General features: G+C 42.0%; 1 protein-coding gene across 1 annotated transcript in view; it reads right to left on the bottom strand.

Moving 5' to 3' along the window:
• The window catches only part of MYL3 (myosin light chain 3), a 96,808-nt gene extending 79,537 nt beyond the window's left edge, over positions 1–17,271 (bottom strand). Inside the window, exon 1 of the mRNA XM_032182334.1 lies at positions 17,214–17,271. Within this exon, the coding sequence (XP_032038225.1) occupies positions 17,214–17,262 (49 nt within the window). The 5' untranslated portion in view covers positions 17,263–17,271. The remainder of the gene's footprint in view (positions 1–17,213) is intronic.
• Between the last annotated feature and the right edge of the window lie 1,575 nt (positions 17,272–18,846).

The raw sequence follows: 18,846 nt of genomic DNA, 5'->3' as shown, positions 1-18,846 counted from the left end.
GGGAACCACTGAAATAAAACAGAAAAAATTGACTATGTGTGCAGGGTCCCCAGGGCAATGCCCATTCCTGGGGCCTCTTTTTGTCTGTTTTCTCATTTCTTGACTACTTAAGTTCCAAAATCCTATAGGCCATCTCTTCCATATTAGTGTCCCTTCCAAATTCTCTCACTTTTACTAGAGGTGATATTGCCTGGGTTTTCCAGGGAGGACAAGAGTGAAAGGATCTTACACTGATTGCTTCCTCTCTCTGTGGCTTCTGTCAAAGGGAAAATTAGTTGTGACATGCAGGTTCCAATATTCTCCCTAGAACCAACTGCAACACCAATCAGAATGAGATAGATGCAAAAATGCTCCAACTTCTCATGAACACCACATGAAAAATCCTTGATAAGCACCAGATTAGAGGTGGTGCCTCAGGTCATGGCAGAAAGTGGTCATAACAGCATGACCAGCACCACAGAGTAAGATCAAAGTCCCTAGCTCAGAGCTTTGCCTTCAGCAGTGCCTACTGTCAAGGGGTGGGGGGGGAAGGAGGTGGAAGACAAGAATAAAATGAACTTAAATGAACATAAAAAGAAATATAAAAATAACCATAAACATACATAAACAAAAATAAACATAAACATAAAATAAAATAAAATAAATAAATAAAAAACAAGGACACAGGGACACAGTTTGAACCTTTCCTATCTTTACTTTTCTATCTTCCAACAGATCATGTTTGAAGTTCACTACTGCTACCTGTATCTTCACACTTCCTTCTCTAAGGAGGAACTTGAAGTATGCTTCCAACGGAGACAAACAGCACAGATAGAAACCAAAAAGTAAACAAGAGTGTCAAATCCATACAAAAGGAATTCCAATAGGCAGACGGTGATAACCAGAGATGGGATATGGTAAAGACACAGCATCCACTCAGTTCTATTTTTGAAAACTGCTAGGGCATTTGAAGTCATGTAAGATCTCAGACTACATTTGCAGAGATTCTCTGGCTCCATTGAATGGCATGACCAATATGCCATTCTGAATGGGGTGAAATAGTCAAATATTTCCTTTCTGGGAAGACAAAACCCTGGGGTTTACATGATTTTCTCTGAATAACTAGGAACTGGAAGTTTCTTCATTGGCACCTTTATGTTTGTATGCTCAGGTATCCAAGCTGTTAATAAGTCAGACAACAATCCCATTTTCCAGTAGTGCCACAAATAAGAAATGCAAAGACATTTTTTAACCACTTGAAAGTAACTGAGTGATTGGATCCTGTGTCCTTTCACCTCATTGCCATTTACATTAACTAGTTTCAGTTAATATAGTTTTTCCATTTTCCTCTTTTGTCAAAAATAGGTAATGGATATGACCCAAAGGGATCGTTTCATGTAATTATTAAGCCTCCACTTTCTATAAATAACTTTGAGGATGAATTTCCCAAACTGAAGCACACTCCTGGAAATTGCATTGACGCCCCATAGAGCTCAGAAGCAGGGGGAATTTCACGGGTCGGGGACTATAGTTCAGAGAATCAAGGAGGAAAGAGCAGAGACAAGCACGACATCTGCTTCAGCTCCAGCACACTGTTGCATAAATGAGATGAGAAATGTTCCCGGGCCCAAATCTTTGTGATATTTCTAACCAAGCCAGGCCTCTGTTCTGGAAAACATTTAAACCCTGGCTTATCTCTAAGCGTGGGAATAGTCTCAGACGCTTTCATCAAATCTCTTAGACAAATTTCTTCTCCTTCTTTCTGTGCCTTCATTCTGTTGATTTGTTTTCTCTAGGCTGCTTGGACAGTCAGGGAGGAGAGCAGAGATCCATGCTGATATGGACAGAGCCGCCGAGGCTTTAGCAGCCAGCCCAAACCCAACACAACTGAAATGCAAAATCTTTCCATCTGTAGAAACATGCCGCATCTCTGCCCCATCTGGTGTAGTGGACGCCTGGGAACAGACAACCTCTTCTTCAATATGTACGCTGGAAATCAAAGAGGATAAAAAAAAAAAAAAAAAAAAAAAAAAAAAAAAAAAAAAAAAAAAAAAGACCTGTTCAAGATGTTACTACTTTCCATGTTTTATCTTCTACCTTTTTGTTGGAGGTTAATGCTCCTACACTAATTTCTTCAGTGTCTCTGTATGTGATATGTAAGTTCCCAGACAAGTTTATCTGACATTAAACTGAAGAAGACGAGGAGCTTTCCACAATTCTTCACACTGGCTAAATGGTGGGAAAGAGCCCCTTCAGCCCTAAAAGCAATAGCAACAAGCAGGGAAGGTAAAATCTTCAGTGACTACAGCTAGGCTCAAAGGAGTTCATCTTACTAAGTACATTTTTACTTGGGAATATCCCTGCAAAAACATCTCCCTATCCAGGAAGCCTGGCCAAAACTTTCAAAACATGTCTGATGATTGTTTTCAGCACAGCCAGATATGGCTCTGTCTGGCAACAGCTTTTCACTTGGGCAACGAGAAAAGGAGTGCAAGGACTGTCCAGGAATCAAGGGAATACGGTATTCCCATCAATGGGGAAGTCAGCATCTGGAAAAACTCTATGGCTGAGCAGGTGTGTGTGCGCTGCCTGGGCTGTCTGTGTTTCGAGCAGTGTGGTTTCAAGCTAGGCTATCCGGGAGATGGCCTCCAGAAACCACTTGAAAATAGAACAAACAGAAGCAGCTCCTCTTTCCATTAATATTAATGGCCCAGACATTACCCAATTTGAAGCGGAAGCCAGGGCTGATTAAGAAGAGCCCGATCACCAGAGGTCTAAGGGAAGCTTAGAGCACAACCTCTCTGTGATCCGGGGCTGGGAGACATCGAACCAGCCCACAGCAGTGGTGTAGAAGGCTGAAGCGGGTTTCTGCACTGGAAACTTTTCTGCTTGGAAGCCCTGTTGTCCAAATATTTTGCTACCAAATCATAACTAAGCTGCTTGCTGCCAGAATCATGTACACTGATGCGAGCCGTGCACAAATGACTAAACCAGGGAAAATGAGACCAATACACTGGGTGGGGAAATTTGGGAGCTTTGGGGCTGGTACCCAGCTCTGACACGGCTTCTCTGGGTGGCCTTGGGAATGTGTCTTCTCTGAAGTGATGTAGGAGGAAAATATTCCTCTTTAGTCTTTCCTGTATGCAGACCATAATCTTTCCAGTGTGTGCAGACCATCTCCTATCCCCTGTATATGTTTACAGAATCAGGCTTAAGGGACACTGGGGGTTATTCTCATAGGACTAGCAAAATCCATTGTCTTTCAGGCACGAGCCAAATCTGGAAGCAATAAAGTCTTGATTTGGAAATTTCTGTAAAATGAGAACCTAACAGTTTCACCTGATCTTATCTGGACTCCCTGGAGGCCTCTAGAGTAGCAATTAAACATGCAATTGGAAACTGGACTTGGAGCCAACAGAAGGGAATGTCCTTCCTGGATGGAGAGAACTGAATGATATTACTAAATGTCCTAGAACACCCTTAGTACTGTTGGTTGATCCTTTTTTATATTATTTTATTTTTTTTATTTTTATTTTTTTAATTTGAGGAAAATGAAAAAGTGCACTCAGATGTTTAGGTAGTTATAAGTCAAATTCACTTCCGGGGTCCTCTGTAGTACCAGGTAGAGATATTGTTTTTTCGCTGAATATTGAAAAAAAATAAAATAAATAAATAAAATAGGAATGGAAATGAAATGGGAAGGGAAGGGAAGGGAAGGGAAGGGAAGGGAAGGGAAGGGAAGGGAAGGGAAGGGAAGGGAAGGGAAGGGAAGGGAAGGGAAGGGAAGGGAAGGGAAGGGAAGGGAAGGGAAGGGAAGGGAAGGGAAGGGAAGGGAAGGGAAGGGAAGGGAAGGGAAGGGAAGGGAAGGGAAGGGAAGGGAAGGGAAAAACAACATACCCCCACTCCTCGACACCAAGAAAAAAAAAAAAAAAGATTTTATCACATGGAAGCTTTACATTGTCTCACTCTTTTCAACCCCACCATATGTTCGGCACCCTGACAACCCTTCCCTAGTTGTGGACCCAGCCCTGTCTGCAGTCCCACAGACACCTCACACATATATAACCCAGCCTTTGCTTTGCCTTCTGTCAGCTAAGCCAGGTCATGAGCTATGCCCCAGCTCCATGTGTCACTCAGCACCAGCCCAACACCAGGAGGACTTAAACATCCTCCTAAGCTTGTCAGTCATTAAAAAAAAAAATTGTGATAGCCTGACATTTTAAGGTGATATATGGGACTCTGATAGTAGGGAATAGAGTTATCTAAGACAGTTCTAGTCTTTCAATCTAGTGGATTGAAAGTACTGAGGGAGAATATTTTCTGATAAGAATGCAATCATTTCTCCTGTTACTAACAGTAATAATGTTAGCATTTTGTTCTAGTTTTAGTGATTAAGCCACAGATATTTTTGGTGTTTTTTAACTTTATATGATGCACATTTGTTTGCCTTTTCTTTCGCTGGATTTCTTTTTCTAATTATGTTTCTTAAAATTCATTTTCACTAAACTTATTCTGTTTATCCTGTGAATGGCACAACAACAACAAAAGACACAGAAGAACTGAAAGAGTAAAATTACTTTGGAAATACAACTTTCCACAGGAATAAATGACAAGGTCGATTGGTACATCTGGAGCCTCAAAGCTTTCTCTTTTCTTTTCCCTGCTCATTTGCTCATTCTGTGTTTGTGGTCCACACAGGAGGACACTTGGCCCCCAAGGGCATCTAGGGTCTGGTTTGCATCCACAGTGCAGAAAGCAAAATCCTACAGACTTCAGGGGGGAGACCCTGGTGTAAAGCTTCAAGAGGGCCAGTGTGCTTGCTCCAAAGGGAAGCTTGTGAGCAAACACGACTGCAGTGTGGCAAGAAATAGATATCTACATTATTAGGTTCAGTAGGTCTAAGGGTGGTCCAGGAGCTGGACCTTGGTTGTCTGTGCAAACTGTATGAGCAAACTCTGGCATGAGTCTAGCCCCTAACACATTCCTTGGCAGATGGTTTGGTCCATTCCCAGTGAGAATTTTGGATGTGGTCAGCCTCTCCTGGAGGCTAAGAGAGGCTAATGGCATGGACATGGCCAGATCCTTCCTGTTGATCTCCATGTTAGAAGATCAGCCCCTGCCATATTTCCTTTGTAAATGTAGAGCTGAATAACCCTGGAAGAGTATGTAAAGCCACCCAAATGTCTGTGTAGCCCCCCGGGAAGAGAACTGTGGTAATATAAAAGGAGAATGCAGAACACAGGCTTAATCTAGGCCATTGCACACTGATCAAACAGGGAAAACAGCAGCTGTTGAGTACCTTTTGCTAGTCCTGGTTGCTCCTTTCATGAGTTCTTTATGTCCTGACTAAAAGTGTGGTAGGCAGAGGGGGTGTTTTATCTGCAGAAGGAAAGTTGCCTGCATCTATGATAGCATATCCCAAGTCCCAGGAAGCAATCTCTCAAGACTTTGCGGCACAGCTACCGGTGGGAGTGCCTGCCTTTTCTGTGTTTGAAACCAAACTCTTCATCCATCTTCACAGCATTTATGTCTGCATCCCACTGATATGAGCAAGTGCCTCCAGAAACACCCACAGAAGTCTATTTTTATTTTATTTTATTTCAATCAATTCAATTTCATTCTTTTGTAGTTTATTATCAGATGGAAAAGAGTGCATAAGCCTCCAAGGCCAGGACTGTGCTTTCTGCTGTTAACATCTTCTCCTGCTGGCAGAGCATCAGAGTTCACTGAAATGACATTTCCCTCCTTTTCAGTAGACTGCTCTGTTAATAAATTCAGCTTTCTGCTGTGCACTGCGTCTGTCTCCACCTCGGCTGTTCAGGGGACACTGCTGGAGAAGCTCTTTCAGTTCTCAGCTCCCTCTCTGAGCACAAAGTGTGGCCCCGAACCAACAAACGACATGGAATCAAAAAGGTTTACGCAAATTGGACTGGTCGCCAGAAAGCAATCTGAGAAAAAGTTGTTTTGCCTCTTTATTATTATTATTATGGTATTTTGGCAGTAAAACCAGGAGCAAGCAACCAAAAGTTAACTTACATTTGAAGAAGTTGAGCATAAACATCTTAGCCTCTTGGGGCTGTTAAAGGTTTCACAATCTCGTCAGCAAACTCTAAGACTGTACTGCTGATCCAATTTGCCTATCTACCTTTCAACAAATCAGAGATTTCTCCTAAGAGCCCAGGAATGAGAATCTGAGGAAAACAGTCCTGAGGTAATGCCTGGGTCTTGATTTCAGAATCTGGGACAAATTTGAGAAGAAATGGAGGTGGTGGTTTCCTGCCCTCAGAATTTCTCTACAGTTTTTTTATTCTTTTTTGATGTCTTAGATGACTTTCAAGAGCCATGTATAAAACAGAGAAGCTCCTGGAATTGCCTCCAAGAGGCCTTTTTACTGCTCACGGACTTATCAGTGTCCCATCTATGTGGTATGACATGATGATGGCATTAGGGACATATTTCTGACAGAGACCACTCCTGATGCCTGGTCATTACTTTATACCCTGTTCAGCCTTTCAATTTCTAGGAGGTCTACAGGACTGGAAGACTCTTCATTCAGTGACACCCTTCCTTTAGGGACCCCCTTGGGAGCTGAGCTGAAAAGAAATGACCTTTGCAACAACCAAGGTCATTGAAACACGTAGTGTGTAGGATTTTCCAGAACGCCTCACAGTATATTTATACCACTTGTCCTGTGGCCACATCTGCTGCTCTGGCTGCTTCTGATCTGTCCTACAAGGTTATCATCACTAGTTTTTTTCTGAACTGCCCACAACTCCTTCCTCCTTCTCCTCACCAGAAGTCACCACATCTTCAGATGTGCTGGTATAACTGTGCACTAATTGCTTCCAAACGCACTCCTGACAAAATTGTCTGGGTTTAAACCACAGCAAAAATAGCAAAGTACTCTTCTAAAGTTTCTAAGCTAACCTAGATAATTTTGGCATGACTGGGTGAGGGTCTGACCACATGTGCAGCTCTGCTGGAAGGAGTAATGGCCATGAGCTGGGAAGAGTGACTTTTTCAGGGATCTCAGCTGTAACCTGATTGCAGCCTGATACAGCCAGGGAATCTTGAAATGGTGTCTAAGGTCTAAAACCAGGGTTTCTCAACTGCAGTTCCAGTATGATAAGCTGAGAAATCAATGTATCCACAGCTGGAGATATCACCGCTTCTCTCCATGGACTGCACAAGGACCCTGGACTCTACCCACAAATGCATCTTCAATACAAGGTTACGGGGGTTGTCTACACACTTGTTCCAGCAGAAGTCCAAACTCCTTCTCCAGAAAAGCCACCACCAGTATTTAGATGTGACCAGGTACAACCAGAAAGAATGTTTTGATAAATTCTAGGTAGCACTGTTTACAGTGCAGATTCAAATACTGGAACGAAGTAAAATATTTCCCACAGTATGTGTCTTTCTACCTACATGAAATGACTATTCTGTCAATTTCTTGGCAGGAAGCACCCCATATCATGAACTCCACCATCACTATTTGATCTCAATGTCTGTATCACAGGGCAAAAAGGTGGAAAAGAGCAGGGAATTGTCATTTACCTTACAGCCTGATCTGACCTTTTTCTCCTACTGAGATAAACTCATCACAGCAGGGAGAAGTTTAAGCCACAAACTTTTGAAGATTCTCTATAAAATGTACTAAACCTGCAGGAGAAATGGGGGAACCCAGACTTTTAAATGATTTAGCTTTTCTGTTTATCTGGTTTCCAGCTTTAAAATATACCTAGTCTTGGGTTTTTGATAGAGATGCAACCTACTGAAAGGTTCCTCCACTCTGAGGGCAATGGATCTTATTGCTGGCACCCTTGGGTGACAAACCAAGCAATGAAGTGAGGTGGCATTCACTCTGGGGACTGGCAATCCAGATGTTCTCACAGAGACATTACAAGAAGTCTGTGGTCTTTGAGGTACCGATTGCCTGCAGCCTGGTTCATGTGATTGCCTCAGAAGAATGCCAACAGAAAAGCCAGGTCCACTCAGGATAGAAACAAATGGCGATCGATGGCTGATGACCATTAATCCATGAGAATAATTAGCATTTGACCATTGTATTATCCTACAGACTATACTCAGCTGAGTCACACAACCAAAACTTCAGCAAAGTCAATGGAGCTGAATTGTCGGTGGGTGTCCAGTTTCTCCTGTTGTTTGATTCAACGGGACTATTTTTAGCCTCTTGCTAATGTCCAAAAGCCCCTGCTGACAATCTGCACTGCCACCTTGTGTGACTCTGGCCTTTACTCGAGCTTCCTTTGAAACCTTCTCTCTCCATTTCTGATGAATACATATCCATCCTTTCCTTCTACAGATTGCTTATCTTATAATGAAAAGACTTGATTAAGACTAGAAAATTGTTATTTGCACTTGTTGCAGTCTCCCATTTGGACAGCCCTATGCAGTCAGGCTCTGATCTCACCCCCTCTTCTGCTGGGGGAAGATCACTCATCAGAGCACAGAGGTTTCAGGTTCCCATATTTGTTTTTTTTTTTAATCAGAATAGGTATCCCATTTGCTTGTTCTCTTCTTTCTTCACCCTTTGACTCACAGATCTCTAAGCTTTGCTCAGGAACCAAACGCTAATTAAACCTGGCATGAAAAAATAAGCTAATATCAGTGATCACGCATAAATTTATTCAGGTTCATGTTTAGTAAGATCTGTCCCTTCTGCCCCTGAGATCTCATCTCACTCATTTGCGGCTGTGCCTGTGCACTTATATCCCTGATGGCAGTTCAGGGAGCCTGTCCATGCACAGTGTGCGTGCAGATAACACAGAGATCCCCCTGCATGGAACAAGTATCTCTAGAGCATCTCTGAGGTCTAATGCATCTTGGGATCATTCTGTAAGATTTTATCTCAATGAGCACACTCATAACATGCCTTCTGTTTATTTGCATAACAATTTAGGAACATAAAAATGAATTAGCATGAATTGTACAAAAATATCTGAGAAGCTTTAGGGGAGTATGGGAGGGTGCAGAAATGGATTTCTATAACTCTGCACTGCTTCTGCATTCACCTAAAACTGCCAAAGAAAATTACTCTAAACCTACCCATTGCCCCTCGCAGACATTTTATGCACGCACACACACACACACACACACACACTCGTGTGCACATATACATTATTCAGAGGTGAATGTGCATTGAGCAGTTTTAGAACCACACAGTTCAAATTTGTCATGTGTTTTGTTTTCCTTTCTGCATGAATACAAATAATGGAGATGTAAAAGTACAAGTAAACTTACACTAGCACAGGGATTATTATTTTTTTTAAGCAATATAGCAATGTTTTTCCTTTTGTGGCCACCAAACTTCTCTGACACCTTGTTAGTGAGCTGTTTATTGAATTTAAGGCAGTCGTTGGGCTTCTGTTCACCTCTCATTCCTCTGCACCTTCTTTGTTTCCTTTTTTGTCAATCACTCTTTGAGGCAAAGACAGAACCCAAACCAAAGAATCTCCAAGTCTCAAAATATAAGCCTGTATATTAGTTCCTTTGCTATTTTAATTTTACTGTCATTAAAAAAATCTCAATATTGTTTCTGCAAAGGAGAGTGAGAAGACAGGTGACTGGCCAGAGGTGGAGGGCCAATGTGCTATGTTTAAATGGCATTCAAATATCTCATTGCTATGGCAGGGAACATGAAGTAGTGTTGTTTTCTTTAGCTTTTGTTAAGGTTTATGATTATATGCCTTTATTTCCTTCATTATTAGTGCTGTAAAAAGGCATAGGTCCTCTACCTGCAAAATCACCCTAGTTTTGGGAGAAGATAAATATTACATATTGTTTTAATGACATTTTGGTTCTGGTTTTGTCAATAAAAATTACATGGTGAAGAAGAAAATTCAAATTGCATTGTGTGTTCTGAGCAGCAGAGAGCGAGGCTGGCCAGGAAACTTCTTCCACAACTACCAGATAGCCCACATGTACCTCCAGTTTGCTGCTGCCTCTCTTTTGCACATCTCTTTATCTCCAGTCAGACAGGTTTGAAAAGACTCATCTGTCCTCAGAGTCTCAGAAGTTTCTCTACCTTCCATTTCTAGCCTTGGGATCATAGTAAGCTCTGCTCTTACTCATATATTTGTATTTAAATTTACATATCCCAATTCCAAGCTAAGGAGCTGAGTTCAAGGTCCAGACTGTAATTTTGGCGTGTTTATGAAACAGTGAATTGAAACTGGTATGGAACAGTGTGTAATTGTTCTCAAGCTAACTGAAACCTGGCTTGCAGCAATTTAGTTTAATGCAATAAGGTCTCAACTGGAAGAACAGAAGCCTAATAAGAATCTAATTAAGGTGATCCTAGCAGTGCTTTCAAATGTGATTATAGGCAGAGCTGTACTTTTCTGGATCTAGCAGGAGCATGTGGCTGCAGTCTCATTCCCAGCTGTTCCCTATTCCTCTCTCAGCTGCAAGGTACTGCCACACAGCTGTCTTGTATTAAAGGAATTTACTCCACTGCCTAGCATATACCCAGCCCAGTTTAAAGTAAAGCTGAATGTGACACTCAATGGAGTTTGCATTGACATCATTTGGAGGGGTTCACATACATGGTTTAGATAATGAAGCTGCAATAAGTAGGAAGAGAAGGGTTATCTGAGCTGAGTGAAACAGTTTAAGTGGTCACTAATGGGATTATCTTGGGTATCTCCACTTTGATAAGTTATCCTATGCCTCCTTATAGGCAGTGGTCTACTCAAGCCAGCCAAGGATGCAATTCATCTCCATAAGAAAGTGCCTAGCAGAGGTCTGTTCTCTTCTTGAAAGTGCCCTTCTGTCCTTGATAGGAAATTTTTAGGGTAAATCACTGTGAGTTTGATTTTGTTCCCATCCACAATCAAAATCTGCATCTGAGTCAGAAAATTCAGTCTCTTTCATAGACAGTAGAGAAACGGGCATTTTTGCATCATAGATGCTCTGATCTTTTGTAAATGTCCAGTTTAAAGCAAGAGAAATAGAGATCAAGACTCCAGGACCATAATGGGAGCTTGGTATGACTACAATAGTTGTAAACTTCAGCATTTAACAAGTTCTCCCAGCTAGCTGAATAAGACATTTTCCATCAGGTGTAGAGGAAGCATGTGCAGACTGACAATGACTTTGGTGACTGAAGTCAGCCCTTGCTCTGAAAGCTATTTGAAATGAATCATTTCCACAGGTCCTCATCTGGCTAAGGTAATTCAAGTAAACTGCCCCAGTTTTAACAAGCAGCCTCAGTAGGGATCATGCCAGTCATAATTCTAAATACAGGGGAAAGATCTCAAACACCATGTGGTACAGAGGTGAGCAGCTTCAACAAGGAGATATGACATTAACTGGTAATATTGTGGTCGTAATTTTTCACTGTGATATTTCATCATCACTGCATAACTGTAAGCCATCCTTTGTTTTGTAATATCACATATACTCCTGAGGATTAACCAGATTTCCACCATGCAAACTGCTGAACAAATGCAGAGCAAAACGCAACCACTGGTCCTAAGAGCTTCTCATTCAAGTGAACACAAGCCACGAGTCACAGAATCACAGAATCACAGAATTTTCTAGGTTGGAAGAGACCTCAAGATCATCAAGGGTTTATTTTGGCCCATGACTATATTGTGGGGATCCAGATGTAGTAAGTGACACTCAATTCAAATGAAAACAAAAAGAAGAAGACCAGAGAATGTATGAAAGAAATGGAAAACCTAGATCAGGGATAAAAAATAAGAATAAAAAAGATCATCAACACAGAATTACCATGGTCAGATGCAGCAGTGAAATGAGAGCCACATGTCTGAAAACAAATACTGCAGACTGACTGTCATGCAGAACTCAGAGTTTCAAGAAAAATAATGAAAAAATCAAAACTCCCTTCCTGAAGGAGGCTTAAAACTAACGGGGGTGAGCGCACATGGCCAGCTTCTGCCAGAGACGTGGCATAGGGTGCACAGCACTGTTAGGAGAGGACCTGTATTGACCGCCCTGTCTTTCCTAAGCAAACATCATATATACTTAGGCAAACCAGAAGGGAAGCTCTACCATCTTTCTTTAACTTTTCTGTGTCTTCCAGGTGAGACAAGAAGGGACTGTGACAGATCCACAGAGCTGACTTGAAGCTGTGATACTCATTGCCTTCCTGTGGATTCCTGCAATCACGCAGGATTCTACACATTCTGAACAACTCACTTCAACCCTCAAGAGATTATAGACAAAGGGCTACAGTCAGTCTTATTATCATAAGTGTGAAATAATCCCTTTCAACTTAACTGTGATAGAACTGGAGCAGGTGTTGGAGATGGTGGAAATTGGTCCTGGCCCCTTGGGTTGGGACAACGAAGCAAGATGCCTACCTGTTGTCCACTCTATATTACACAGAGAAACAGGGAAATAGAATATGAACACTCAGAGAAACAAGTGAATCACTCTAAATGAAAAAATGTTGGGTTCCTGTAGGTCTGATGATGAGAACAACTCCTTAATCTGTGGTAGTTGGTTATGGAAACTTCTCTGTCCAGACCCGTGTGAGGTGTTGATTTCTTTTCTTTCCCTTATTGCTCACTAGACCTTTTTGTGAAGAAAAGCTTCTATCTCAGCAGTCTACTGACAGTATCATGGATGTCAATCACATTTAAACAGGCTGCAAAGAAATAGAAGATGGCATTTTAGCGTGGTCAACAAAAGCAACTTCTCTGGAGTGGTATAGGTATTTTTACTTTTTCCATAAAGCTGAGCAGAAGCCAGCAAAGGTACAGACTGAGGTCACTGGTTTCAGTGACTGGAAGGAACAACCCTAGCTCCCAGAGATAGTTCTTGCTCCTGCCCTCTGTATTTTAGTCATGTAAAAATGACAGCATCAATCCAGTGCAAAACCATGCAGTGATAACAAGACACCCCCCCCCACACACACACTCCCCTTACCCCCAAAAATATATTTGCATCTCGGTTGAAATATTAGAATGGAATACCTTGTTTACTCACAATTTTTGTTATGATTATTTACAGCCAGTCAGGCAGACCTACTGTAAGTCTCATTTTCCCTGGCCATTCCATCCTTCTTTTCTTCCCAGTTGTGCTACTCTGATGGGATTTGAAGATATTTTCCCAGAAAGCTCAAATCTGTCCTTTAGAAATCCATTCTACAGCACATATTTGTAAATATAGAGCAGCCCCGCCTATGACTCTTTGACTAGCTGTGGTGTAACAAGAAGATATGTTACAAATCCTTGAAGTTTCAGTAACTTTAGCAGCACATACCAGCACACTTGAAACTCATTCCAGGCAGCTTGCTAATTAAACTCCACAAGAATTTCTTGCACAAGAGGAAGAAGTTAATTGTTTTACATGACCAGTCACAAAATACCAGCTTAGAATTCAGCATAACCAGACTTTGAACAACACGAGAAGTTCAATAACCCATTAAAACTGGATTTAGGCAAGCTTTCTTTTGCACAGCAGTTGGTCCTATGTCTAGCATAGTGATTTCCCTTGGCTCAGACCTGAATTATCAAAGATCCCAGACTAGTGCCACCCACGATGTTGTCAAAAGAAATATTATTTAGTGAATAATCATGTCCAAATTCTCACTAGGTGCTGATCACAGAGTCAAGATGTAAACCCATTGGGTGTTGCTGACATTCAACCTAAGACAGGGTCCATTAGGATTCAATTACTACTATTTTGGCATCCTGGTTTTTGTCTGCGCATCAAATCTACAACCTCTTCTGGGTTAAAAACTGGCTGGATGGCTGGGCCCAGAGTGGTGGTGAATGGAGTGAAATCCAGCTGGTGACCGGTCACCAGAGGTGTTCCCCAGGGGTCGGTGTTGGGGCCCATCCTCTTTAAAATCTTTATTGATGACTTGGATGAGGGAATTGAGTGCACCCTCAGTAAGTTTGCAGATGACACCAAGTTGGGAGGAAGCGTTGATCTGCCAGAGGGTAGGAAGGCCCTGCAGAGGGACCTGGTCAGGTTGGGTCAATGGGCAGAGGCCAAGGGATGAGGTTCAACACGGCTAAGTGCAGGGTCCTGTGCTTTGGTCAAAACAACCCCATGCAGTGCAACAGGCTTGGGGGAGAGTGGCTGGAAAGCTGTGCAGAGGAAAAGGATCTGGGGGTGTTGGTCGATGTTTGCCTGAACATGAGCCGGCACAGTGCCCAGGAGGCCAAGAAGGCCAATGGCATCCTGGCTTGTGTCAGGAGTAGTGCAGTCAGCAGGGCCAGGGAGGTGATCATCCCCCTGTACTCTACTCTGGTGAGGCCACACCTTGAGTGCTGTGCTCAGTTTTGGGCCCCTCAGTACAAGAAGGACATCGAGGCCCTGGAGGGGCAGGGCTAGCCATGGCAGGGCTACGAAGCCAGTGAAGGGCCTAGAGCACAAGTCCTGTGAGGAGCGGCTGAGGGAACTGGGGTTGTTTAGTCTGGAGAAGAGGAGGCTCAGGGGAGACCTCATTGCTCTCTGCAACTACCTGAAAGGAAGGTGTGGGGAGCTGGGGGTCAGCCTCTTCTCACAAGCAACTAGTGACAGGACTAGAGGTAACAGCCTCAAGTTGTGCCAGGAGATGTTCAGGTGGGAAACGAGGAAACATTTCTGCTCAGAAAGAGCAGTCAGGCATTGGGACAGGTTGCCAAGGGAGGTGGTGGAGTCACTGTCCCTGGGGGTGTTCAAGGAAAGGTTGGACATGGTGCTTGGGGACATGGTTTAGTGGTGACATTGGTGGTAGGGGATGGTTAGACCTTATGAGCTTGAAGGGCTTTTCCAACCTTAATGATTCTATGGTTCTATGAAAGAGTTCCTAGAGTCTTTACAGAGATTTTATGCCTGTATCAAGCAGAGAAAACAGAGAGATGCAGAGTCACTATACTGTTTCTCCAGATGGAAACAATTTCATCTGTAATCTCTGAGTTAGTGTTTTTACTGTAGAATAATGAAGGCTTGTTTTGTGCAAAGCTTATCCCCTATTTCACTATATTAGTATTTGCTTGTGTTTTATTAAAGCTTTAACACTGATTGCTATCTGGTAATCCAGTCTGGAAATTGAGTTGCATTTTTTACTTTTGCTATCTGACTGCCACTGGAGGCTAATGTTTCCTGCCTTACACTTTAATACTGAGCCACTTATGTTTGATTACATATTCCTGCTTCAAGCAAAATAACTACAGGACAAGGTGATTGTTTTTAATCATCAGAAAGGTGATTTTCATACATGAAAGGAATACAGAGGAGCTTCATAACTTATTCAGGATAGAATTAACCTCCTCATTCTGGCTTTCTATACATTTTAAGGTGTGATCCTCCAGGATCAAGGTACTTCTGCCTCTTGTAAAAGCTAAAGGGACAGGGCTAGAGGTTCATATGTGTATATTGTCGTCTTTAAAACCACTTCCACATCCCCAATGAAATCCCTAATGAAGTTTTGCAGACGGCAAGACCTGAATCCCATGCAGGACACAGCACAGGATGGCAGTCCTTATCCTGATGAGCACATGGCTGACATCTAAGAGAAAGCAGTAAACCAACAAGATAACACAGCTCAGCATGTCAGCAGCTGTTGATGTCTCAGTGACCAGACTGTTGCCAGACCTTTTCCTTCCTCGTTCTGCTCCACTCTTCCTAGACTTTGGACAAGAATGAATTCATGGAGATTTCTCAATCATTAATGAGGCTGAGGATGAAGTCTAAAGAAAATATGCTTACTGTATTCTTGCCTAGCCATCCAATTCTACACCTATTAAGGGTTTGTGTTAATAGTTGGCCTGAAACAAGTAAACACAGATTACCTAATGAGTCTGAAGGTAAAGACAAAGGTGTTTTCAGGATCAGGAGAGGTGTTCCAAAGGAAAAGTTTTGTAGTCCTTCACTAAATGTTAAAGTTTATAATACAGTACAAAAGGGATAATACAGCTGCTTTGCTCTGGGATTATTGCCATTGCTATCCACTGGGTGCAAGGAAAAGACCTCATCACACCGATATGAAGCACACAGGGCTTCAAGTTTTTCCATGAGTAATCAAAATCACTCTGTTGGGACAGAAATAAAAATGAAGGCAGAGCTCAAGAAATCACTTCTTTCCTACATTAACTGACAAAGGGAGATACAGAAAATACTCTGCAGCCATGTTCAACCTCTCTTCTAATGAATCATCTCCACTGAATGAAACTTCGCAGCAGAGGAGATTTAAACCCGGATAATGAATGCAGTCTTGTTGAAACACTCACAAAGGCTATAAAAGGTGAATAGCGAGTTCACCTTATGCCTCCAAACTGTACAGGGGTTTCTTGATAACCAGCTAGTGACCAGCAATGTTAATCTAATACGTCTATGCTTTTATCTGAAATTCCCTCCTAAACAGAAAAATTCTGATGTGCTCCCTACCCATGGAAAGTCAGGAGCAAGTATTACAGGATCACAAAAGCATTTGATTTACATAAATAAGTATCAATCAGGAAAAAAAAAATATATATATATATATGAACGTATGTATGAACAATCCCCAGCTTCTGAATTCTTTTTACAAACAGCACAGAATAAGGTGAAATGCCAACACTTCTAGGGTCATTTAGTGATGCTCCACTCTATGGCCCCACACTTGACCTACTAAAATTAATGGAAAGCTTCCCACTGGAATCATCAATTCTTGTATTATGTCATTAGGACTTTTCTGTACCTATACTATGTGCAGAAAGTATGATGCAGAGGTCACCAGGCTGACAGAGACCCACTCCTCACAACCTTGGACCAGGTGAACTGTCAAGCCTGGGCCTGGAAGACTGGAGGTCATATTGATGCCATGTTGTACCAGTCGGATATATTGCCCCTGGAGCTGTGCAACTGACTGTGAAGTCAGCAAAAGGCATCTCTGAACCAGTTCCAGAGCTCAGACACTTCCAGATGGTTCGTGTAAATATGCATTCATGGTATAGACATATCATGTTCAAATGTGCCATAAGAAAAGCAAGCTGTGATGATCCCAATGTCAAATTCTTTACAGATCTAAGCTCCCTTTAATATTCAGATAGTAAGGGTTTCTTTAGTACAAATGCCTCTGTTACAAAGACCAGTTAAAAAAAAAAAAAAAAAAAAAAAAAAAAAAGACTAAATATATATATATAATATTAGAAATTATCAAGTTAACACTATGAAACTCACCTACTGTTTTTAGATATTTAGAAAGGACACTGGAGTGTGTGCTCAAGTGATGCCCTCCACAGACACCAGAGTCTATGGTTATTCCATACCTCCAGAATTAAATCTTCTTCCCCAAGTGTTCACTGAGGACAAATCCATAAGCTCATGAAATAGGGAAAGCAAGAATAATGCTTCCGGGTTTATTTAACAACCACAGATGCAGCAGGAGTCAAATTTCAAGAGGCTGCAGTGACTCTGTAGAATGAACTCTGCATAAGAAATAGATTTTCAGAAACCACAACCCACCCATCGATAGGATAGGAAAAAAGACTTCAGACACATTTTCCAAAATGATTGGTTATTTTTTCTTTTTTCATATTCAGACTGGCAACGCTTGAAAGGCTTTCAATTTTTAAGAAAAGATTTTTCAGAACTTTCTAGAAATCAGTTCTTATAAAACGGCATAAAGTGGTGATTGAAATATAAGCCTTAGGGATACTGGGTCAGGTTGAAAAGAAAAATAAAATCCGTATTAACCAGCCTGCAGTCACAGTCAATCTAAAATAACATAATGCCACTTAACGCTGCTACACCAATTAATGTCAGCTGCTAAGCAGTGCATCATTCCCATCATTTGCCTGGTATCAGGACCCACGGCTGGGGACTGGGGTTTGGGTCCATAACAAGTTTATTGGAATAGATTCTCCACTTCGCTGTGTCAGCGATGACTAGCAGCCCAGGGGCTGACCTGCTTGATCCAGATAGTTATGTGTTTTTAGCCATTGCCGACACGATACAGATAAGCTGTCCATGCTGTTATTTATTTGTGACCAAAAACAAGGCATGGGAGAACGTGCCAGCAAGAATGCTGTGTTCCCACAGCCTCCTTGCGTAAATATTTCTCTTTTGTCAGCAATAAAAGGTCTGGGATGCTGATGTAGAAGATAAGGGTGCAGCTGTGCCAACTCTGCAGAGCTGAAGCAGATGGACTGTGTGTGTGTGTGCTCAGTCCTGCTAAAGGAGATACAGAGATATGGGAAAGCAGTGGCTTCTGCAAGTGCAAGTTGCACTTTGGAACATGAATTATTTCCCACTGGATTTCAACAAGAAGCCTGACCTCTCTTACATTTCCAAGGCCCAGTAAATAAAGCAAAGTCCTCTTCTTAAAAAGGCCTGATCTGGTTCATCCCATTGCTTAAATGTTTTTCTCAGCCCTTCCAGAATGATACTTTTGGAGCCACAGTTGTCTGAAAGGAGAATGGCACCTCTCCATAGGATGGTGATGATGGCAGATGGCAGAAGGCCTTTTCAATACCTTATTTTGGTACTTGTTAAAAGGCCTGGAAGATGTTTCTTTCAATGCTCAGGCTGTCTCACTCCCACTGCTGCAGAACTTCATCCAGCTGCATGTGAAATGTGATGCTGGCCTGTGTCTGAGCTTGGACAGCAGGCCGGGGATTTGGTCCCATCCTGCGGGTCCACAGAGGCCTGTAGCCATAGGGGAATATCTCAACATGCATAATAATGTGCTGTGTATTTACAAGCACAATAATGCCTCTGTATTTAAAGAAGCAGATTGATGCCTATACATGTTTACTTCTGTGTGTAAAATCGTAGCTAAATTACCTACACCATATTTGCTCAGTTGGTTCTGTACTGATTTACCTTGGTCCTTATAGTATGCGTGGTCTTACAATATATAGTTTATATCACTCCTCATCAGGATGTGAATGTGGCTAAAAT

This window comes from Aythya fuligula, chromosome 2 (assembly GCF_009819795.1).
Source record: "Aythya fuligula isolate bAytFul2 chromosome 2, bAytFul2.pri, whole genome shotgun sequence".
NCBI classification, from domain to species: Eukaryota; Metazoa; Chordata; class Aves; order Anseriformes; family Anatidae; genus Aythya; species Aythya fuligula.
The sequence above is the reverse complement of the archived record's forward strand: the minus strand, read 5'-3'. Positions and strand labels throughout refer to the sequence as shown.